This window comes from Heterodontus francisci, chromosome 12 (assembly GCF_036365525.1).
Source record: "Heterodontus francisci isolate sHetFra1 chromosome 12, sHetFra1.hap1, whole genome shotgun sequence".
Taxonomy (NCBI): Eukaryota; Metazoa; Chordata; class Chondrichthyes; order Heterodontiformes; family Heterodontidae; genus Heterodontus; species Heterodontus francisci.
Window position 1 is genome coordinate 24,699,556 of NC_090382.1, and position 25,520 is coordinate 24,725,075.

At 42.9% G+C, this 25,520-nt stretch overlaps 1 protein-coding gene across 1 annotated transcript in view; it reads right to left on the reverse strand.

Annotated features, from left to right (window-relative positions):
• Positions 1-25,520, reverse strand: part of LOC137375685 (uncharacterized) — a 46,062-nt gene that overhangs the window by 18,771 nt on the left and 1,771 nt on the right. The window contains exons 2-3 of the mRNA XM_068043073.1: positions 20,770-20,887; positions 5,732-5,812 (exon numbers count right to left, since the gene is read on the reverse strand). Coding sequence (XP_067899174.1) covers positions 5,732-5,812; positions 20,770-20,887 — 199 coding nt within the window. The remainder of the gene's footprint in view (positions 1-5,731; positions 5,813-20,769; positions 20,888-25,520) is intronic.

The window sequence follows — 25,520 nt, forward strand, 5'->3', positions numbered from 1 at the left end:
ATTTTAAAGACAAGGAGGTCATAGCAGATTGATGGCAGATGCCTGGCTGCATATGTGAATCAAGTCTCCCTCGCTAATACCTCAGAGCATGTGAGACCCATGACAGGTTGAGTCAGTACGCCAGGCAAAGTATCCCCCAGGTGTTGATGAAGTGCCCATGTTAGTAGACCTGTGATGTTGATGTTTGGCAATGTTCAATATCTGCATCTTTGCTCTTTAAGGAGAAGAGGGCCCACAACAGGAGGAAGACAGCAAAGACCGGTGGCTGAGTGCCTGACTTGCATCCTTTAACTCAAGCTGAAGGGAGGCACTGCAACTAGCCGGGAGCCAAAGAGGAGGCACCATCTTAGACGTGGAGATCGGGGACCCAGCGCAAGACAGTGATTATTGCCAATTAGATAAACATGCAATAGTCATGGTGAATTAGCTCTGACATGCTGTCCTTAATGGGATATGTGTAACCTAACCCACACAGAGGTTCTTTGCATTGTATCTTGCAGGTCACTGTTCGCAGGAGACCACAGACCCTGAGAGACTGATGACACCCTCTGAGGACAAGGAGCACTCAGAAGATGCACCGTCCCCTGACTCTCTTGCACTTTCCACCAGTGCAGATACTTTCACCTCGGTGGGATCTGCTTGGCTTTACAATCAGGGTCACAATCTGGTGAGAGCACAACACACAGGCCTGAGCAGCTGGCTGAGGCTGAGGCAGCCGAGGTCTCTGATAGTCGGAGGACTTCGGGTGGCCAGAGCCAAGCTGACCCCATGCTGATGATGAGCTTTTGGTTTCAGCAGCATGGGGCATGCTGGAGTTGCAGGAAGAGGTAAGGCAACATCTGGCAGAGATGACACATCTCAGATCTCCCCTCAGGGTGATTCAAGTGTGCACACCAGCTCCTCTTTCCCTCCACCAATGAGCCAAGCTCCAGCAGCCGCAACGCCTGAGTGCACATCTTCAGGCAGCTGGGGCCCTCCAGGCCTCAGGCACCTAGAGGACGCCCAAATAAGTCATCCCAAGCCAAGGGGCATCATGATAGGCAGCCTGCCTCCAGTCCAGCTGCTGTCACAGGGGATGTACCACGCAGGAGCACATGCAAACGTATAAAAAAGACACCTTGTCCCACATGGGTATTCATGGGTGAAATAGATATCTCATGTTTAATGTAATTAAAAGTTCATTAGTGCAAATCCTCAGCCTTCATTGATGGATAACCACATTCCACCATGGCATCATAGTGACTCCTGCAATCCTCTTATATGCCTTACTACATTAACAAAGTGACCACTGACATCATTAACATGCCACTGAGCATGATTGTTTCATTACTCAAATGATGTCACATGGGCACTGGCTGAATTAGCTGTCGCCATTCAAGCTGGAGGGCAAGATAGTATGGAGGTAGAAAACTTGACACTACGTGCATGAGTGTGAATTTTTGTCAGAAGTGTATTTATTGCAAGTCATGCATTTTGGAAATGCTCCATTATAAGGCTCTGTCTTGCTTCCCTTGCACGCCGCTCAAGATGTCTGCCTTCCATCACTCTGCTAGGATCTTCCATGGCTGCTTGGCCTTGTGTGCCCTCTGTGTCCTCTTCATCAGAGGAAGTTCCATACTCCCACATGCCTTCATCTTGCAAGGCCTCCCCCCTTCTGTAGTGCTTTGTTATGTAAAACACAGCAGACCACAACAATGTGCCCAACCTTCTGTGGGGCATACTGAAGGGCTCCACAAGATCTATCGAGGCAGTGGGACCACATCTTCAGCATACCAATCGCCTGCTCAATGGTCGCTCGGTTGGACCTGTAGCAGGCATTGTAATGCTCTTTCGCATCATTGCTGGGGTTTCTTACAGGCGTCAGAAGCCATGTCCTCAATGAGTAGCCCTTATCCCTGAGAATTCACCCTTGAAGGTGAGTGGAGGGAGTGAAAAGATGTGGCTTCTGGGAATGCCGAAGTATGAATGAGTCTTGGCATTAATGGAATGAAAACCTTTCCTATTGATGAAGCCAGCTGGTTGGTCTGTGGGAGCCTTGATGGTCACATGTGTGCAGTCGATCACACCTTGGATCTGTGTGAATCTCCCAATGGCCCCAAATCCAACGGCCCTCTCAGCCTGACTCTCAGGGTCTGTCCTGTAGCACACATAGTCACGAGCCCTCTTGAACAGAGCATTGGTCACCTCCTTGATGCAGTAGTGCGCTGCAAATTGAGAGACCCCATACATGTTGCCAGTGGATCCCTAGAATGATCCAGAGGCATAAAAGTTTAGGGCCACAGCAATCTTCAGGGCCACAGGCAAAACCCATTTGTTGCAAATCATCATTGAGAAGTGCACAAAGGTCTTTGACAGCCTTTCTGGACAGCCGCAGTCTTCTCCAACATCATACATCTGCAGGTATGCCAGGCAAGTTCTATATACTCTCTGCTGTATCTGTGCTCTTTATTGCGTTCTTGGTTGCTGCTGCTCACAACTTGGAGGCTCCTCTTGCGCTGCAGCTGCCTCCTGGGCCTGCCCCTGGTGGATTTGCCTCAGCACAGCATGGGGATCCAAGAAAACGGGGTAAATCAAACCCATCTCTATCCTCCTTGTATCTTTGGCTTCCTTCTAAGGTTAAGTTTACCTATCTGTGCGAAGAGATGTTGAAATTTTGGTTACGGGAAGCCTACATTAGCTCCATGGTATGGATTGATGTTGGACCCGCAACATTTCCAAAAGAGAAAACCAACATTTCAGTCCCCTGCACTGACCTTCCCAAAGAAAACCATCTCTACACTTGCCAAGTTCTCCCAACCACCACCACCCTCACAGACACACCACTTGCCAAGTTCTCCCAACATCCCCCCTTCACAGACACGCCACTTGCCGAGTTCTCCCAACTTCCCCCCTTCACAGATTCACCACTTGCTGAGTTTTCCTAACCCCCTCTCACAGACAATGCAGTTGCTGAGTTCTTTCAAGCAACCACTTCCCATAGATAGCAGTGGTGAAGTGAATTACCCTTTCGAGTCATCGAGGTCTCTCGCCTTGGTGCCACCAGCTTTTTAAAGACATGAAACTGAAGGCACGTGAGTGCCGCATGCCCAACACAAGATCGCGAACAGCTGGTAAGATCAATATAAATTAGATTCAGATGTATGCTAAACAGTGTTTAACATAGGTAAACGCCAATGCCATCACCGAAGTGCGGATGTGCTGCCATGACAATTCGCCACCTCTGACAGAATCGGAATGCAGCATTACGGTGTTGAGTTCCGTGGTGGGCAAATTCACTCCGATTGGAAGGCCAATGGAAGGCTCCCAATAGGACATGGCGATGTCCTCCGATACTTCTTTACAGATTTCACATTTGTCACAAATCTCTTCCATTAGCTTCGTAAACTCTTCATCAACCACACCTGCATTCTTTAGCAGGATTTTTCACCTTTGACAAGTTGGGTGAGCAAATTGTGTATGTAATTTTAGGGCAATTTGCTTTTTTTCTGATTTTTATCACTTGATGCCATTAATAGTTGTTTAACACTCCAATAGGAAATGTTAGGTTTTGTTAAGGGGATACAATAATGTCTGACTGTGTAAACTGCAGATCTATTGACTTTCCAAAAATAATTGTCTTATCATGCACCATGTCAAGTTTTACTTCTGCCCTTTTCATAGAAGGTTTACTCAGTAACATAAGTATCTCACTTGAGACTTTGTAAAATGGTTTCTCCAGCTATTTTACATGGAATTACTATTTCATTAGTGACCTCAATGTGTTGCTATCACCAAACCGAAACCCAGTAGTACTTTTATATTCCTTAACCTTGCATTGAGCCTCACTACTTAGTGAATCAAGTTAACAATTTAACTAATTTGTTACACATACTGGTCAAATGCAACCACTATCTATCACTGCACAGTGAAAGGAGACCAGGACGAACATATTCATCATAAGACTAAAACTCCTTGTGACCAGTATAGTTTGTTCAGATGCATCATTATCTTCATCCTCTTCCTCAGAATTCTCTTCACCATGTGTCATTTTAGGGAACCTGCCTCTCCGCTTTGGGCATTTCCCTCCATAATGATACTTGAGTCACACCTGAAGTTCCTTGGGCATTCTTGGGATTCATTTGTTTATTATTGCTGTTCCAATTCTGTCTTCTGCTGTAATAGCCAAATCTGCAAAAGGTACTTTCATCCTCATTCTGCTTGTTTATTGATGCCTGCATCCAGTATCTAGACCATTTTGAAATCTAGCAATTATTGAGTCTTCTACTCTTTATGTCACTGTGGAATGTCCCATTTGTACGGTGAAGGCTGAAAGAAATGATTGTTTACCCTAGATTTTTTTCAAGGCAGCAGACATCTGATCCAATAGGGTCTCCCGCTCCAAGAACTGAACACCAGTTATGTTATGAAAATGCTTTTGTTTTGGTTAAATATATTTTTTGAAGAATTCCTAGTCAAACTGAAGAAATGTTGGACCAGTTTTTTTTCATCAAGAGGACTTATTTGACAACAACATTTACTGTTTGTCACATGACTCAAGTTAAAAATAGAACAGAAACCCTGGTAAATAGGGAAGATGTGTGCAGAGAAGTGACAGGTCAGAAGGTGGACTTTCTGTTTCCGGTTTGACTTTTGAATTATTTGGAGTTGAGAATGAACTGTTTAAAAGGGGTTGGAGATTTTTTTTTAAACTGAAGGACAGAACCCCAGCTCAGCCCAACCTGTTCCATCTCTTTAAAAAGTCTGCAGAAGGAGAGAACTTCCAAGGAGAGAAGAGAACTTCCAAGGAGAGGAGAGAATTCCCAAGGAAGGAGAGAAGAATACACCCAGCTCAATTTTCCACCCCCTCTCTAAAAGACCCTGAGAAGTCCACTGTGTCAGCTCATCTCACCTCCTGTCTTTGAAGAAAAGCCTGCTAAATTAATTCTCAATGCCGCCTGAAAGAACTGTTCTAAAAGATCCCAGTGATCCATCTACGTATACTCGGTGGCCAGACTGCATGCCAGTTTTGGAACACAACATATCTCATCTGCTGCTTCTTCAAGAATGAGCAAGTGTTCATCCCAAGTTGGGGGATTTTCTATATTAGAGCTCTAAAAACAAAAATCACAATTTTTCCAATTAAGCGACGTATGTGTGTGGGTGAGTATGAGTGGTTAAGGTAAAAAGGGAACTTTAATATTTCAATCAGCGTGTTTATGCTTTCCTTCATTACTGGTTAAGACTTGTTTTATAATAAACTAATAATTTTATTGTTTATTAAAGAAACCTGGCTGGTGTGTTTTGTTCTGGGATAAAAATAGTCTCTGATTGACCGTATCAGTAAGTGGGAAATAATTTAAATATATGTTGTGACCTGTGGAGAAGTGGAACTAGAATAAACAGTGCACTCCTCTCGCCTCAGTCGTAACAGTTGGAACCAGGAGCCTGTTATCTTCAAATAATCCAGTAATTTAAAAGCTAGTACTGATCCAGTGATCCCCAAATTGAATTTTGTCACCCTTTTATACAATGATATACAATTCTATGGAATGGCCATTTGTTTTCTGAAATCTATTAAAGTCTGACTATACCTCATAGCCATTTAACAGATCATCTTTCTTGTAAATTTCAAACAAGAACTCTAGTAGAAGGTCCAAATTTTCATCACTATCCAACTGAGGGACAGCCATTTCCCAAAATACTTTACTTCTGATTTCACTTTTTGTAAGAAGCGACAATGCCAAGGCCATACCTTGTTTCCTTTTTGATAGGGATATAACCCGTGTCCACCTCATTTCCACTTCATTCTTCAACTGGTCATATGGTTCAGATTCTGAGAATATCAAAGTGTAATCATACCCCAACAATTTACATTTTCTTTCTCCCAGTTTTCACAATCATCAGCAGGATTGTAGTTTTCTGTCAGAACTTTTTTCTTAATTTCCAACTTTCACCTTTAGGCAGCCATCCTCTAACCATATTCTATTCCAGTTGGCGAAGGCTAGAACAGGAACCAATATTTACCCAATTTTATATTTATTAACAGAGTTACACATTACATCTCCTAACTCAACAAACATATTTTCAGTCTGTGTCTATTTATAGGGGCTTAAGTGAATCCTCAGTTAATGCCCACCACCTGGATACAATTATACCCAATTAATAAACAATTAACAATTGAGATTGTATTCCTGATTGTGAGAGAAGGGCCAAATATTAAATGAATTAATACTGTATTCCCAAGACACTAGCTAAGAGTTTTACCATAATTTTCCAAATATAATACGCATTATTCCCCTAAAAAATTATCTTGAAGTTAGGGTGCATATTATACATGGCAGCAATTCAAAGTGGGTTTTATTGCAGCTGGTCAAGAACATCTTTTTCAGATGTGCTGTGAATGATAATGCATACTTAATACAAATGTTATGTTGCAATGGTATTTCTTTTAAATTCTTCCTGTTTCTAAGGTATAATTGTGAACCGTCTCTTGTTTTCATGAATTTTTGGAATTTATTAGCTAGGCTGATTGATTTGATAACTTTGCACATTAATGCATCTGCTCCTGGAAAGAAACTGATCTGTTCCATAAAATGCCTGTCAGATGATTCATTACTGTCCTGAGAAACATGTCTACATGTCATATGGTACTTCCGACTGATCAATAAACGCTGTCGGCTCATTTGATCTATTTGAAATCGTACATTTTGCATGAGCTTGGGAGCCAGCCACTTAGCCAGGTTTTCTCATTACTTTTGTCTATAAAAGGTCACTTTGACCACAGTATTGCAGAAGTCTAGATGCGTATTATGCATGGTGATTAAGCAAATTTGATTTCTCAGTTATGAAAATCAGAGTGCATATTATACTTGGGTGCATATTATATTCAGAAAATTACAGCATGCTGTTGAAATTTTTTTTCTTGGCTAGCTTTCTCCCCTCTTCTCTGCAGGACGTTGACTCATGCTGGGATATGGATCCACAGCTATCATCAAGGACCGCAGGCAAATGGATACGCTTCACATACCAAGCTGGATAATCAGTGTCAGCAGGCTGTTCCCCACACAAGGCATCACTGCAGACTATGACCCTGGACAATAAGAGTCTGAGAGGGTTAATCTTGACAGAGTGTAAAGAGTACCTCCTACCATGATGATGTAAGAGATCACATGTGAGAGACACATGAGAACAGATGCAACATGGCTTTTGGAGGAGTCACACAGGCTAGGTGGGGTGTAAATAGTTATAATGCAATGAAGATTAATGTTTAACTACTATAGACTAAGAATCTCTCTGGCTTGAATAAATAAGGTGGCAGTGTACCAAACCAACATATGATATGGGGATTAGTGATGGTATCCTACACCCAAAAGATAAATTTGAAGCAACTAACTGAAAAGGGATTGAAAAAACAATAGAAGTTCTTACCGTCCTACTGCCCGAAGAAAAATTTGAAGCAACTAGCTGAAAAGGCCTGACCTGGATAAGCATCAAAAAACCACAGATTTTGAGAAGAGGCTGAGTGGATGTGGTGAAAGGTAGGCAGCTACACAGAAAGGAAGCCTGCAAACCAAATCCATCGATCGGGAGAGCTACAGTGCCGACAGTCGAGAAATCGTGTTAAAAGCCTTTGAAGGCCTTAAAGTAATTTTCTGAAGGCATCGTGCAAGAGAGAAAACCCGGGGAAAAGTCCAATCCTTCACTCAGGCTGAATGCGAGGGTGAAGAGTGGGAAACCCTCAATATGCACGCAAACGGCTGAAAAGCGGTGTAAACTCCCAAAAACAGCAGGGACATGCCATTAAGGCAGCCAGGCCTGAAGGCAAACAAATAAACTGAAGTTCTCAAAGAATGGGGAAAACCCTAGAACAGTCTATTAAAACAGGAGGGAACTCTCAAACAGCTGTGTCAATTTCATTAAGGCAAGCTGAATTGTTACAACCAGGTGAGAAGGGGTCTAGGGGTTCCCTCTCAGCCTTTGCCTGGTTAACCGTAACAGGGTTTAATTTTAGAAACACCATGTTTTTAACTACCTCTTAGTGAATCCTTGTTCACTGCTCCAATTGTGAGGCAAAGAGATCAGACAGGTTACCTTAGAATTAAACAAGAAAGGCAGAAGTTTATTAATCTTAAACTCTAATCCAGTTAACGACTATGAATATGCAATGCGACCACGCTAGCATGTATATGCGATAAACACACACAGATAGAGACAGAAAAAGTAGAAAGAATAAAGGCGAAAAGTTTCAGGCAATATCTGTTAGTTATTTACTGTCCTTTGAGTTCAGTTGTGGAGTCTTTGGTTGCCAGTAAGTCCTGCTATTAGTTGGGGCTCAGTTCACGCTTCAGCTTGTTTCAATGTAGGGGTCTTTTCTCTCTTGAGGTTTACATGTCTTCCAGGATCCGGTGGCTTGGGAGAAATGAGAGAGAGAGACAGTCAGGAGACGGGCTTCCTTGTTCCAGCTTCAGTTGCAAACTGCCTTCTGTCCCTTTCTGTGTGGAACAAATAAAAAAAACAAGTTGGCCATCAGGTTAGTCAACTGGCTCAACCACTTCTGCGTTTGTGAATTGTATTATCTTAGCAGGCCCTGAAAGGTGCTTCCTTACACCTTCAATGTCAGGTGATCAAAATCCATTTGGGTTAATTGGATCAGGGAATAGTCCTTTGTCTCCACAAGCAGCATCTCTTGGTATGCAAATGTCCTTCCAGCCCAAATGTCTGGTGATCTCTTTAACAAGTGATTTCTTCACTCTAGCAACAGTTTAAAATTAATGTTCATATGATGAAATTAATATGCCTCATTCTTGGCAGGTGGGGGTTTACATAACAGAATAAACAAACAAAGTGAAGTTCTCAAGCAAAGGGGAAAACTCTAAAACAGCCTATTTTAAAAAATCGGGGACACTCGAGAGCACCTGCGATACTCTATTAAAGAAAGCTAGCCTGACAAAATACAGTGTTTCTTAAAGGGGAACACTCTAAAAAAAATCTATAAAATAAAGCAACATGGATCAAAAATTGGGAATGTGGAGAGTTTCCAAAGTCAAGAGGGATCCAATCAGATTGAAAACTAGGTATTATGGAGAAAAAGGTTTCTCAGATACAGAATTGCATCTAAGTTAGACAGCCAGTCTGAAGCAGAGCAAAGTGAATACACTATTGTATTCCATTGAGGCTATAGCAGATGATGTGATTGCCAGACAAGTTCTTAAAGAGGTATCTGCCAAATTCAACAAAATTTTTAAAGCTTTTAATTCTTATTTCACCTTGCAGAGTTATAGGATCTTAGAAAGAGCAAGATTCAACAAAGGGGTCCAGAAATCTGACGAAACAGTCGATGCTTTTATCAATGCCCTTTGTGATTATGGAGACCTTACAGCTGAATTGATAAGAGATCATACTGTTGTGGGTGTTTCCGATGAATCTGTTGCAGTCTAAAGAAGACATCACCCTGGGTAAAGCTATTCAGCTGGTGAGGCAAGCTGAGGTCTGAAAGAACAACAGAGCAATCCTGTAAGGTGAAGGAAAACCTTTGCTCAGGAAAGCTCCTGCAACTGTTCAGTTCCTCCACCAGAGGGCTGAAAAAGAGGCACCAGGAAAAAAGGTACACTGGGGGGAAGGGAAAGTGAACAACGCCATTAAACCCTGGCAGTAATATGGCGCCAAAAGTAACTACAATCGCGAACAATGTCCTACAAATAGAGCAGAATGCTTTTATTGTAGAAAAAAAGACATTTTGTTAAAATGTGCCGAAATAAAATCTCGACTACCTCAAATTCTAAAGGAAAAGCATTTAAGAATAGAGTGGTTAACAAAATTAAACAACCTCCTGCAGCAGAGCAATCGAAACATTGTCTTGGCAAGATCCAATTCAGACATTTTGGTCTGCAGACATCTATGTCAACGAACAGATTACTAATTTCAAACTCGACACCGGAGCAAGTGTCTTATCAGACAAAGAGCCATGGCTATCCACACAGTTTCTGCAACCAATATAAACTTAGTTACATGGCCCAAGAGGGGTTGAACTTGTAGTAAAGGGGAAGTTGCAAGCAACACTTCAGTACAAGGGAAAGCAGATATTAGAAATATTTTACGTCCTAAGAATTCCGGAGTTCTCTTAAGTAGAAGATCTTAGATTGTGAATGACACTTGGCAGTGGCAATTGGTCATTCAACTAGAGAGGCTCACAGTCTGGCCCTGCTACTAGCTAATAATTTCACACACACACACACATATCTGATAGAGAGCAGTTTATAGCAACTAGCTGATTTTTAACATTCCTTAGTTTGAAGTCAAAAGTGCCTTCCGTGTTATACATTGTTATACTATCTGTAAAGTGCTAGGAACTAATTAGCTAGGAACTAGTGGTTACGTGTAAGTGTTCCAGTGGGGCCACATTGATGGCGGCACTGGAGAGTCATGTGATATGTAACAGGAAACCAGCCTGGCCAGGCCGACAGCAGGTAGCATGCTGGCTGAATAAATAAATGAAAAGTTCAAGCCTTTCCAAGTTTAAACTGTAATTATTTCCAACATCTAGGAAACAAAAACCAACAAGATGTAACATGTTGGCAGCGAGTGTCTGTGAGTAAACCTAGAACATTTTAAAAGTATTAGATTGGGAAAATTGACTCAAATTAGTGCCAGAGAGAGAGAAAGAAAAACTGAGTGACTCGTGCGAAAACGAAAAACGAAATGTCAGCCGGAACAGGAATGAATGCACAGCTACATGCTGTGCCATAATGAATTGGGAAGCTGATGATGTCATAGAGGCATTTGAGAATTTAAACGAAAGTGCAGATTGACATTCAGTAGTTTCCTAATGAAGAGGAAAGGGTTAGCTATATCCTACTGTGGGCTGGAGATAGAGGATTAAATTTATTTAACAGCTGGGACTTAAGTAAAGAGCACAGCAGAAACCCAGAGAAAATTTTTGAAAGATTCAGCCAAAATCAAATCATTGGATATACTGATATGAATTTCAAGGCCTCAGACAGGAACTAGGTGAGCCTGTTGACAATTTTGTAACAAGATTGAAAAATGCAGCCAGAAAATGTAAATTTAAGGACACAGATGAATGGCTGATAGATCAGCTCATTTGGGGTTCTGCACATCCTGAAATACAGAAAGCTTAATTGGAAAGGACAAGCTCACAATATCGCAGACTACTACTCAAAGTTCCCTTTTATCCGGAAGGTGAAAGACTTGAGAGCCACAACAATCATCTCAGCAGTACGAGTTCTGTTTGCTGAGCAAGGGATTTCTGAAAGATTAATATGTGACAATGGCACTCAATTTACATCCAGAGAATTTAAGGAATTCACTGACCAGTATGAGTTCAACACCATCAGCTCATCACCACACTACCCACAGGGACACGTCCAGACAGTCAAAAGAACACTTGTGAAATGCCAAGAGATGAAGGAAGACCCAAACATGGCCTTATTGTCACTCCGATCCACACCTCTCAAGGCTGACATGAAATCACCTGCAGACCTGTTGAAAATATAAGACTATTCTGCCAAGCAAAATACATCCTTCAAGTGACCAGGAGGAAGTGAGACAACAACTCACTGAAGCACAGGTAAGAGAAGAGCAACACTTCAACAAATATGCTAAATCCCTACCCGAGCTGTTGAAAGGACAAACTGTACATGTACAGGATCCAATCATGAAAACCTGGAGCCCAGCAAAAGTTGTTAGTGAAGCTGAGACTCCAAGGCCATATATCATTGAGACTGAAACCGGTGACCAAATGAGAAGGAACAGAATCCATATTCAACCTACACCTGAGCTGGAACAACAGAAAAGACCATCAACAACACCGGAAACATCACTATCCAGCGAGACAACATTAACAACATCACCAGCAAGTGACACAACATCACCTGTACAGTGAGTCCAGTTCACCACTGAGAGCAACAAATGCCAAATCTACAAGATGGAGGTACAACATCTTGCCACCCAAGCGATACCGTCAGTAATTTCTTTTAGAAAAAGAATACATGCTATAAAAGAGGCTAACAAGGGATTCAGATTATTTAGGTTGATAATCTTCTTTAGTTATATTGACAGTTATATCGATATAGGGGCATTATGTTTTAAAGAAAAAGGGAGGGTATATATTGTTATACAACTGTAAAGTGCTAGGAACTAATCAGCTAGGAACTAGTTGTTATGTGTAAGTGTTCCAGTGGGGACCACATTGACGGCTGCACTGGAGAGTCATGTGATATGTATCAGAAGACCAGTCTGGCCGGTCCTACATGCTGGCTGAATAACTGAATGAAAAGCTCAAGCCTCTCCAAATTTAAAGTATGATTATTTCCAACATCTGGGAACCAAAAAACAACAAGAAGGCGTACTAATCCCAAAGAAATTGGTGAACAGAACACAGACCAGTGAAAATGAAGGTGCTATACATTTGGCAGGCTCTGCTGACAATAATTGCTGAAGATATAAGTAACTTAAGACCTTACTAGTTTGAGTAGGCCAGTCTTAAGGGACATGTGCATTGGGATGAAAGGGAGGACCCAAATTTATATATTTATGCACTGATATGATGTTATAAAAATATATGCAATAGTTCACCACTTTGCTTATTGACATTTTTGCTTCAATTATTTGTATTTCTTTATATGTGGTAACTCATATTAATCTAATGTCCAATAGTTCAGTATAAAGCTTATCACAGAGAAAGAGAATGGCATATTGTCATCAGCAGAAGAGGGAGGTAATTTTCTTTGTTCCAGTCGAGAGAGTAGCTTCCATGTCCTGTGTTCCCCTGCCTAACCCAAGGTGCTGGGCCAATTGCAGTACCTCTATTTTCCCCTGGGCTGAGATCAGATAACTCAACATATAGTCAGGAGTGAACTTGGAATCAGCAGGTTTGTTTGGCTCATTATGCAGTCCTTTTACGCACGAAGCACTGACTGGAGTATTTAAAAAGAACAGTACCCACTGCACCCTTTTCTAACAGTGACATCCAAATCTGTGTATCAGTCTATGGATGTCATCAATCACAGAACAGCTTCGTCAGGAAAAACCTGTTGTAAATTCTGCTCTCTCTAGTTTTAACTGAGACCAAGCTTGGCAGGAACACTTGGGTGCAGCCTAAAGCAGTAATTACCACATCCTATTCATCCTATGTAAGCAACCTTCAAACTGGGCAACCCACAAGCAGAATTATTGCCTTGAAGCAGACAGTGATGAACAACAACACTTAAAACCTAATCATTACAAGTTACACTCCTTATTTGACGTTTGGGAGATTTTGTTGGGAAATTTAATGACATTGTTGGGGATCTGAAAATAAAGATGCTGCACATTTGGCAGGCTCTGCTGACAGTAATTGCTGAAGATATAAGTAGCTGATGAAGAATGAATGATGCAACAAAGTTAGAACACTGCCCTTTCACCTCATGGCCTGCTTTTGAACTCAACCCACAGTGATAAACTCCTCTCTTTGCTCATTGCAACACAGTAGTTATAGTTCAGAGTCATTCTTAAAAGCATATTTACAGTTCTGGCTCTTTTGCTGGTAAAACCAAATGGTTCATTTTCCAGGTATTTTCCAACAGGAAGAAAAAAATTAAGTTAACATAGCTGCAATGTCTGAAGCGCTCTTCGCTCCCCGTGTACTAAGTGTTGATGCCGAGGTATGCATTGAACAGTCTGCAGTGTAATGCATGAGTGTTGACATACCATTTTTAACATATTGCTAAAAGATCTGTGATGGCATTGCTCATAATGACTTGAAAGAGTGTGATGGGGAAGGCGTGAAAGGAAGTAAATCTGACCGTTACAGGAAATGTGCACACGTGCAAGACTTTCAATACATTACAATCATGCAGTTAAAGAGTGGAATGGCCTGTTTCTGTGCTGCAAATACTACGTAATACAGGTTTTTCCAACATACGGCCAGGATCCGCCCGCCAAAGATTTCCATCCAGCTCATGGATGTAAACTATTCCAGGCCGTTCCTCATCCTCGTCAGGGGTCCATGGCTGGAGATGAGAAATTTCCCATTGTCGTCTTCTTGCAGACAGGCTTTTAAAAAACATCTGAAGTCAGTTTCACAGTTGACAGGTTCTGACATTGGGAACAGCCGTTTCCCAACTTTGGACAGATTCAGGGTTTTTTGAAAAGCCCACCAGAAAACCCTGAATCTGCCTGAAGCTTGGAAACTGCTGTTTCTGCTGTCAGTAACTGTCAGCTCTAAAACTGACTTGCGATTTTTTTAAAAACTGGTCAACGATCTGCTGAGCATTCCTGCTCTCTGCAACTGTCAGAGAGCGAGAGAGAGAAAGAGGGGGACAGAGAGAGAGAAAAAAATCAAACCCTGTTACAATAAGACCAGGTGAAGACAGTAAAAGATCCCGAGACACCTTTCTCACCTGGTCGGACGCATTGTTTAGACAGAAAGCAGCTGCCCACTTGTGGTCTCAATCAAGGGCCACCAGGGAAGCTGGGATGCAAATTGGAAATGTCAGACTGCTGCAGTGGGGCTGCTTTTCTGAGGTTGTATTTTTTTTTAATTGGTTTGATCAAGGTGGTTTTGCCCCAGGGCGTGCCAAAAATGACAGAGGTGGGTTTCTTTCATTATCAAAAGTACTCCCAAACATGAAGCACAAAAGTCTTTCTTTCTTGCCTATGCACCTCCCTCCTGTGTGCATGCATCAGGATTCCATTGGATTAGCTAGTTCCTGAGTTGATACCATTAAACTAGCTGATTTTGTGAATTCCCTGCAGTCAGAAATTTGCAGCAATATCTTTTTGGGCCATTAACCCACTTTTTTATATTAAAAAAACATAAGGGTAAATTTTCTGATGTGGTGCTTTGAATGCACAGCTTTAAACAATGGAAGCATATATCAGTAATTCTGGAATGTATAAAGGTTGCAGGACCACCCAAGAGATTTTATTTCAAAGATCTTTTCATGTATACTTAAAAGGACAATGTTAGAGAGGTGAAAGCCATAAAACAGCAGGTGAACTCGTTTAGTTGAGGAACTGTAGCCAGAAAGTCAGGAAGGAATTGTCCTGCCATTGTTAGCATTATCAATTATTTGTGTGGGTATCTGAAATCAAATAGATGTTTTGGAGTGGGAGGTAATTAGCTTAATTTGCTGTCTAGGCCATCCCACATGTACCCCCTTGCTATGGAGATCAATGATTCAGAGAGATGCCCTTTAGTCAGGTGTTTTTATCTCTGTGCTCTCTCACAGAAAGGTAGTTGGCTTTGAAAGTGGGTGGACTCAGGAACAGGAAGGTCATCAGGAACCATGAGTGTTTCTGATTTGAGTAAGACCCAAGCTCGGGCTGAAAATCCAGATTCGTGAGGTGTGGCAAGAAAGCTGGAGGCTTGACTAGCTGAATGCTAGAGGGAAAATCCCCAAGAACTCTCAAACCTCAGAAAATAGCTGAGTAACTAAAGAAAATCAAAGTGAATTTTTAAGACTTGTGGTACGTTTTGGATTGGTCCCAGGAGAAGTGAATGAACTGCCAAGATCTTGTAAAATATAGGGAAATTCTTGGGGTGGAAGTAAAAGCCAAACAGAGGTGTTCTGTTGAGAGTCAGAGTTTAAAGTAAACGTCTTCATGTTCTGTTTATAAGTCATTTAAAATTGTAGTGTTGGGTTGGTCGGGTTTTGCTTTGTTTAACACTTGTACAATAAAAATGTTTTTGTTTAAATGTGAAATCTTCTAGCATAATTCTTTGAGTATTAACTGGAAGTTTGAATTTCTTTTTAAAAACATTACTGGTCCCTAATGGGATCGTAACACAATAAATAACTTTGAAGTGCTGTGATGTTATATAGGAAAATGACCAACCCCAGTTCCAACCAGCAGATGAACTTACTTTGTCAATTAGGTTTTGGGGGAAGGAGATTCATTTTTTTAAGACTCTCATGCAGGGATAGGCACCAACGTGTTGCACCATGGACATTTGGCAAAATTATTGACTCAGCCACAGACGTGGGGGCGATTAATCTGTATACAAAGTATATATCCAATCTAATGCCATAAAAACACAGTCCAATTTAAAACACATTTCTCGCTATAAATAAAGTAGCTAAGCATACAAATATCAATGGAGAGCAGCACAACTGTATTAGCTAGATCACAAGCAAAATAGTATGCAATGCCAATGTGAATTACTTTTGCAGTTACTTTTGCTGCTAAGTTATTTTAAAACACAAGGTTAAAGGCCTGAAGCAGTGGTGCCCAACATTTTCACATGGGTGTGGGCCACATAACAATTTTTGTCTCCAGGGGGCCGGTGAGACAATTTTAGAAAGACAAAGGCATTAAAAATTTATCTTACCATTAATCAAAACAACAGCAAAGGAGCATTTTTGTGAAGAATGAGAAGACTAATTTATTAACTTACTTGCTGGTCACTATGTTGGACACTGATTTGGTGAGACACAGCATTTCTTTGCTTGCACAATAGTCAATGTTTGCCTGCACAATTGTTGAAGCGATGCAGAGCATTCCGGATAGATGTCATTCTGTCAGTAGTGATCTTGATTGCTCTCTCTGCCACTTCTCTATCTCTCTCTCTCTGTCGCTCTCCCCCCTCCCTCTCTGTGTCCCCCTCTCTGTGTTGTCCCTTCCTCTCTGTGTTGTCCCTTCCTCTCTGTGTCGTCCCCTCCTCTCTGTGTCGTCCCCCTCGCTCTCTACCCCCTCTCTCTCTATCCCCTTCTATCTCTCTGCGCCCCCTCTCCTTTCTCTATCTCTCTCCCCTCTCTTTCTCCCCACTCTCTCTCTGTCCCTATCGCTCCCCCCAGTCTCTCTCTGTATGCTCTCTCTCCTCTCTGCCCCCACTTTCTTTCTCCCACCACTCTCTTCACTCTCTCCCCTCTCTCTCTCTTCTCTCTCCCCTCTCTCTCTTCTCTCTCCTCTCTCTCTCTCCTCTCTCCCCCCACTCTCTCTCTGCCCCCCTTCTCTCCCTCTGCCCCCTCTCTCTCTCTCCCGCCATTCTTCTCTCCCCCCCACTATTCTTCTCTCCCTCTCTCCCCCCTCACTCCCTCCCTCTCTCTCTTCCTGCTTCCCTCCATCTCTCCCCCTCCCTCCATCTCTCCCCCTCCCTCCCTCTCTCTCCCCTCTCTCCTCCCTCCCCCAGATCCCCTTCCCTCCCTCCATCTCCCCTCTCTCCCCCAATCTCTCTCCTCCCCTCCATCCCTGCCCCCTCTCTCTCTCTGACAGTTGCAGAGAGCGGGAACTCTCAGCTCTGTAATTGGTCTATTTTTTTTTTTAAATTGCAGTTGTCTGTTGCAGTTTCACAGCTGACACGCGCTGGGAGTGGGAACAATGCTTCCAATATGGACAAGTTCGAGGTTTTCTGACAGGCTTTTAAAAAGAATCAGAACCCGCCTGAAAACCTTGAACTTGTCTGAATTGGAAGCACTGTTCCCGCTCCCAGCACCTGTCACCTGTCAGTAAAACTGAAACTGACAGCTGCGATTTTTTAAAAAAAACTGACTGGTTAAAAGAAGAAGCCAATGGGAAATTTCTCCTCCCTGAAATTACCAGTCACGGACCTCAAAATTTTTACCACGGACACTGGTATCCATGTCTGGACACGTTGCCAACCTCTGCTGTCATGGACAATATTGATCAACATTATCCTGTATGTTCTGCATTCTAGTTGCTGCACTCCAAATTACTTGCACTAAGAGTGTCACTGGCATAGGAAACAAATTCCCCGAAAGTGTTTCTGAAGGTGATTTTACATTTCATGAGAGCAGCTAACAGCAAACAACCTGTTATCCCACCTTTGGCTGCACTCTTTAGTATAAATGGCCTACTTTATCCAGAAGTGAAAGCATTGTACATACATTGCAATGCTGTCAAGTTGATGCTGCCTATTCCTGCAAAGAAAACCAAGGGAGTAGTCGCCCAGGTTTTCCCATCTAACTACTATTATGTTTCTGTAATACTCAGCAGAGCCTGGCACAATCAGCACCCGAACTGAAAAGAGAAATGGGATAGAGTGACAGACAGAGATCACGGAGGGGGGGGGGGGGGGGGGGGGGGTGCTGGTGGGGGAGGGAGAACTTTGTCCCCCAAATATGGGGAGGTTGGGGAAAGTCAGATGGCTGATGCAGGATGAAGTTCAAATCTTTGAGTTTTAGATTGGGAGCACAATTCAGCTCCAATGCACACACTTCTGGGCTTAACAGAAGGCTTAACCTGCACACCAAAGTTGGGAATTTAATTATTTCAGCTGGGTGGATAATTATTGGCGCAACTAACTTCCTTATGAGATGTTAATGAGGTGTTTACAAATTGATTTTAACTTGGCTCCAAAGTTAACATGTGCAGCACAGGTTTCACATCTGAATAAAAGCTCATTTATTGAAACAGATGCCTCAGTTCTCTCTGGCAAATATTGGCAGAAAGTTCTTTGTGGATACAGCTTATTTCTGCCTTGGAATCTTTCAAACAGACATCAGGATTGGAGGTGCACAGGATGTATTTAACAGCACATCACCATCCATGGCAGCTACAACGTGCTGTGGTAGGATGAGCACGCACACAGGAGGCAGGTACACAGGAGGGAGGCGCACAAAACGGGGGCCAAGGTCACAGGAGGCACTAGCAACATCATAGCATTTATAGACAGAGGTTCAGCTTCCTTGATTTCTTGGAAGAGCAGTGCTTCCGCAGGTTGATGTTGTCACATCAGGTGGTCACAGACATTTGCAGCCTACAAGAGGAAGACTTGTTCCCTGCTGGACCTGGTAGCCACACATTACCAGTGGCTGTGAAAGTCATAGAGTTATACAGCACAACAACATGCTCTTCGGCCCACCGTGTCCATGCCGGCCATCAAGCCTATCTATCCTAATCCCATTTTCCAGCACTTGGCCAGTAGTCTTGTACACGATGGTGTTTCAAGTGCTCATCTAAATACTTCTTAAATGTTGTGAGGGTTCCTGCCTCTACCACCTCTTCAGGCAGTGTGTTCCAGATTCCAACCACCCTCTGGGTGAAGAACATTTTCCTCAAATCCCTCCTAAACCTCCTGCCACCTTACCTTAAATCTATGCCCCTTGGTTATTGACACCTCCACTAAGGGAAAAAGTTTCTTCCTATCTATCCTATCTATGCCCCTCATAAATTTGTATACCTCAATCAGGTCCCCCCTCAGCCTTCTCTGTTCAAAGGAAAACAACCCTAGCCTATCCAGTCTCTCTTCACAGCTGAAATGCTCCAGCCCAGGCAACATCCTGGTGAATCTCCTCTGCACCCGCTCCAGTGCAATAACAACCTTCCTATAGTGTGGTGACCAGAACTGTACACAGTACTCCAGCTGTGGCCTAACTAGCATTTTATACAGCTCCATCATAACCTCTCTGCTCTTATACTCTATGTCTCGGCTAATAAAGGCAAATATCCCATATGCCTTCCTAACCACCTTATCTCACACATGCTGCTGCCTTCAGTGATCTATGGACAAGTACACCAAGGTCCCTCTGACCCTCTGTACTCCCTATGGTCCTACCATTCATTGTATATTCCCTTGCCTTGTTAGTCCTCCCAAAATGCATTACCTCACACTTCTCAGGATTAAATTCCATTTGCCACTGCTCTGCCTATCTTACCAGCCCATCTATATCGTCCTGTAATCTAAGGCTTTCCTCCTCACGATTTACAACATCACTAATTTTCATGTCATCTGCGAATTTGCTGATCATACCTCCTATATTCCATCTAAATCATTGATGTACACTACAAACAGCAAGGGTCCCAGCACCAATCTCTGCGGTACACCACTGGTCACAGGCTTCCAATCACAAAAAAAACCCTCGACCATCACCCTCTGCCTCCTGCCACTAAGCCAATTTTGGATCCAATTTGCCAAATTGCCCTGGATCCCATGGGCTGTTACCTTCTTGACCAGTCTCCCATGCGGGACCTTATCAAAAGCCTTAGTGAAGTCCATGTAGACTACATCAACTGCTTTACCCTCATCTACACATCTGGTCACCTCCTCACAAATTCAATCAAATTGGTTAGACATGATCTCCCCCGACAAAGCCACGCTGACTATCCTTGATTAATCCCTGCCTCTCCAAGTGGAGATTAATCCTGTTCCTCAGAATTTTTTCCAATAATTTCCTTCCCACTGATGTTAGACTCACTAACCTATAATTAGCTGGTTTATCCCTACTACCCTTTTTGAATAATGGTACCACATTCGCTGTCCTCCAGTCCTCTGGCACTTCTCCTGTGGCCTGAGAGAATTTGAAAATTTATGTCAGAGCCCCTGCAATCTCCTCCCTTGCCTTACATAACAGCCTGGGATACATCTCATCTGCAGTGACCACTGCCCTCAACTTTTTTGCCTCTGGTTCCTTCCTGAATGCTACCAGAGGCATATCCAGGATTGCACAGTCGGCTGCACGTGAATACAATAAAGCACGTCTGTTAATTGTATATTAATTGTGTTTAATTGTATGCACATGATGGGCATTAATTTGTGATTAACTTGTGGCCCTATAAATAGAAATAGACTGAAACTGTGGTTGTTGGATTAGGAGGTGTATGCCTGTAATATGTAACTCGGTAAATAAATGCATATAAAAGTGTGTAATGATTGGTTCCAGTTCTATCCTGCACCAACAGGATTTCTGGAATATAACATGGTAGCAGAGTATGATTGCCCAAAGGTGAAGTTTGGAAACTAAGAAAAACATTTCAGACAGAAAACTACAATCCTAGTGGCCATTGGGGAAAATGATAGAAAGCAAGTGTAAATTGTCAGGGTATGATTACCCTCCAATGTTCTAAAAGTCTGGACCATATGTCCAGTAGAAGAATGAAGTAGATATGTGGACGTGGGTTCCGTCACTATCAAAAAGGTAACAAGGTATGGCCTTGGTATTGTCGCTTCCTACAAAAAGTAAAAGCAGAAGTAAAGTATTTTGTGACATCTATGCCAATCACTTGGACTGATTGGCTTGACTGGAATCCCATCTACAAACATTCACTCCCTCCACCACCGACGCACAGTGGCAGCAGTGTGTACCATCTACAAGATGCACTGCAGCAATGCACCAAGGCTCCTTAGACAGCACCTTCCAAACCCACGACCTCTACCAACTAGAAGGACAAGGGCAGCAAATACATGGGAATGCCACCACCTGCAAGTTCCCCTCCAAGTCACACACCATCCTGACTTGGAACTATATCACCGTTCCTTCACTGTCGCTGGGTCAAAATCCTGGAACTCCCTTCCTAACAGCACTGTGGGTATACCTACCCCAAATGGACTGCAGCGGTTCAAGAAGGCAGCTCACCACCACATTCTCAAGGGCAATTAGGGATGGGTAATAAATGCTGGCCTGGCCAGTGACGCCTACATCTCATGAATGAATTTTAAAAAAATTACTGATGAAGGTTTGGACATTCTACTAGGGTTCTAGATGAAATTTACAAGAAAGATGATCTGTTAAATGCCTGTGAGGCATGCTCGGACGTCAATAGATTTTGGAAAACAGATGGTTATTTCATGGAAGAATATATCATGGACATTAATAGATTGTATAAAAGGGTGACAAAATTCAATTTGGGGATCACTGGATCAGTATTAGCTTTTAAATTACTAGATTGTGCTAAGGTGTCTCCTATGGACAGGCAACTGGTTCTAACTGATATAAAAACAAAAAGTGCTGGAAATACTCAGCATGTCTGGCAGCATCTGTGGAGAGAGAAGCATAGATAAAGTTTCAGCTCTGTGACCTTCCATCAGAACTAGCAAAGGTTAGAAAAGAATTAGGTTTTAACCAAGTGAAGGGGAAGGGGTGAGGAAGAGAACAAAAGGGAAGGTGTGTGATAGGGCAGAGGGCAGGAGAGATTAAATAGCAAAGCTGTCCTGGGACAAAGGGAAATAGTGTGTTAATGCTTGTGGTGAAAGACAAAGCATTAGTCCAGAGAGAGTGTTAATAACAGAATAATGAGCAGCTCTGACTACATGAAAAACAGGCACATGGTTAAAAAATAAAATATAAAAAAAGGCTCTGAAGTTATTGAACTCAATGTTCAGTCCACAAGGCTGTAGAGTGCCTAATTGAAAGATCAGATGCTGTTCCTCGAGCTTGCATTGATGTTCACTGGAACACTGCAGCAGGCCAAGGACAGAAATGTTGGCATGAGAGCAGGAGGGGTGTGTTAAAATGGCAAACACCAGAAGCTCGGGGTTATGCTTTCAGACTGAGCAGAGGTGTTCCGCAAAGCAGTCATCCAATCTGCATTTGGTCTCCCCAATGTAGAGGAGACCACGTTGTGAACAGCGAATACAGTATACTAAATTGAAAGAAATACAAGTAAATCGCTGCTTCACCTGAAAGGAGTGATGGTGCCTGGGATAGTGAGGAGAGAGAAGGTAAATGGGCAGGTAATGCACCTCCTGCGATTGCAGGGGAAGGTGCCATGGGAAGGGACAAGGTGTCGGGGGTAATGGAGGAGTGGACCAGGGTGTCATGAAGGGAACGATTCCTTTGGAATGCTGACAGGGGAAGGTAGGGGAAGATGCGTTGGTGGTGTATCATGTTGGAGGTGGCAGAAATGGCGGAGGATGATCCTTTGGATATGGAGGCTGGTGGGGTGGAAAGTGAGAACCCTGTCGCGGTTCTGGGAGAGAGGGGAAGGCGTGAGGGCAGAAGTGCGGGAAATGGGCCGGACACAGTTGAGGGCCCTGTTAACCACAGTGGGGGGGAATCCTCGATTGAGGAGAAAAGAAGACATATCAGAAGCGCTGTTGTGGATGGTTGCGTCATCAGAGCAGATGTGTCAGAGACAGAGAAACTGGGAGAATGGAATGGAGTCCTTACAGGAGGCAGGGTGTAAAGAAGTGTCGTCGAGGTAGCTGTGGGGGTCAGTGGGCTTATAATAAATATTCATGGACAGCCTTTCCCCAGAGATGGAGACAGTGAAGTCGAGGAAGGGAAGGAAAGTGTCAGAGATTGACCATGTAAAGGTGAGAGAAGGGTGGAAATTGGAAGCATAGTTGATAAAGTTTTCCAGTTCGCGGCGGGAGCAGGAAACGGCACTGGTACAGTCATCAATGTACTGGAAAAAGATTGGGGGAGGGGGCCTGAGTCGGACTGGAACAAGGAATGTTCGACATATCCCACAAAAAGACAGGCATAACTAGGACCCATGCGGGTTCCTGAAGCAACACCTTTTACTTGAAGGAAGTGAGTGGAGTTGAAGGAGAAGTTGTTCAGTGTGAGAACAAGTTCAGCCAGGCGGAGGAAGGTGGTGGTGGATGGGGACTGGTTGGGCCTCTGTTCAACAAAGAAGCAGAGAGCCCACAAACTGTCATGGTTGGGGATGGAGGTGTAGAGAGAATGGACGTCCATAGTGACGAGGAGGAGGTTTAGTCCAGGAAGCTGGAAATTGTCAAAATGACATAGGGCATCAGAAGAGTCATGGATGTAGGTGGGAAGAGACTGGACCAGCGGAAAAAAGATAGAGTCAAGATAGGAAGAAATAAGTTCAGTGGGACAGGAACAGGCTGAAACGATGGGTCTAACTGATGTTTAGTTCTTGGAGAGGGAACTCTGTTTGATCAGATGTCTGCTACCTTGGAAAAATTCTTTTGTTTCCTTCAGCTTTCATGGAACAAATGGGACATTCTGCAGTTTACCCAGTCAGGACATTATTGTATACCCTTAACAAAGCCTGATATTTCTCATCAGTGTTAGACAAGAATTAGTGGCATCAGATGATAAGAATCTGAGAGAAAAAAAGCAAATTGTCTTAAAGTTACATAGGATGAAGATTCTGAAACTAAAGAAGAGATTAGTGAGAAGTGTGAAATCTGTAAAAAGTATCAGAGGACATTGCACGTCTTATTATAAGCCTTCCATTGGCACGTGACTTTAATTAAGTAATTGCCATGGATCTAAAGGTATGAGACAAAGACAGAAATTTTTTGATTCTACAATTTTTAGACTTGGCAACCAAATTTAGTCTTTCTCCAAAAATACATAGGAAGAACAAAAGAGGTGTTATAGACAAAATCATGGAGAAATAGATAGGGACCAAAGTTGGGACATGAGCAAAGTTTCTGATAGATAATGGAGGGGAGTTTGACAATGGGTTCAGAGACATGTGTGAAAATATGAACATCATGGTTGCACACTGCCGAAAGTCCTTTCAGCAATGGGCACTGTGAAAGAAACCATGCATTGATTGATGAAATGTTGCATAATATTTTAGCTGATCAACCATTCTGCAAGTTGACAACAGTCCTGGCATGAACTGATCATGCTAAGAATTCACTCCAGATGGTTACCAAATGTAGTCCCTATTAATTAGTCTATGGGCAAGATCACAAATTGCCTTCTGTGTTGTGCGATAGTCCTCCTCCTCTGCAAGGTACTACAATTAGTTCATTTTTTCTGCACATTCGAATACATTACATGCAGGGAAATGGCCTTTCATTGAGGCTGAGGACTTCGAGAAAATTCAGAGAGCACTGAGACATTATTTATGACCATTTGAGACAGAAATTAATTCAGGAGACTTGGTGTATTATAAAAGAGAGGATCATAGGGAATGGAAATGTCCTGATGCGGTCATACGTTCTGACGGTAAGACAGTACTTATCAAACATGGAAATTAAACTGTTAGGGTTCATTCCTCATGATTAATTGGAATTAATTACAAAATCTCAGACTCTCAGCAGCTGATAGAAGTAAACGAGGCACCTTATTTTGTGATGAAGGTCCCGAAGAACAGAATACGGTAAATCAAGGATAGGATAGTGGTAGCGTGAGTGATGATGACACACATGAAAGAGCTATCACATCCACAGGCCAATTGTCCAGAATAGATACTTGGGTGGCATATATTCCAGAGGGGTCTAGTGAATGGCAAGATCCAACAATTGAGGGATGTGCAGGAAAAGCTACTGGCAAGTTTAGATATAGGTTACACTTTCGGGATGACGGCCAAGAAGCCAGGTCCGTGGACTGGCAGAATGGGTGAAAGAGTGGAAAGTAAAAAAGCACAGTGCAAGTAATGATAGTAGGCTCGGAAGTGACTCTTGCGTCAGAAAACGATCATGTACCAGAGAAAGACCCTTCGATAATGCAAGAGGGAGATCTTTCAGTAGTCGCCCTGACAAACATAAAAGTGCAAGTTGAGGCCATGGCTTGAATATATTATGCAAAGTAATAAAGGCCACTGAACTATCTTGGAACAGATCTTACATTGTAATAAACTCCCTCAGCTTGACGAGCGGGAAGCAGAGAGAAAGAGAGAGAGCGGGACCAGTGAACACTTCAAAAAAGCAGTAGTGGCAGCGGGAAGCAGAGAGAGACAGAGAAAGAGTGGGACCAACGAACACTTCCAAAGAGCAGCTGCAGTATGTGGGAGCTGATGGATACCACTGTGATCCATGGCAACCATGTCAGGGAGGGGGACACTTGGTTCCAGGAGGCAGTCACATCCCACAAGATAGGGTCTTCTGATTTGGTCAGTGGTCAGGGACAGGAGAATGTGACTGTGAGTGAAGC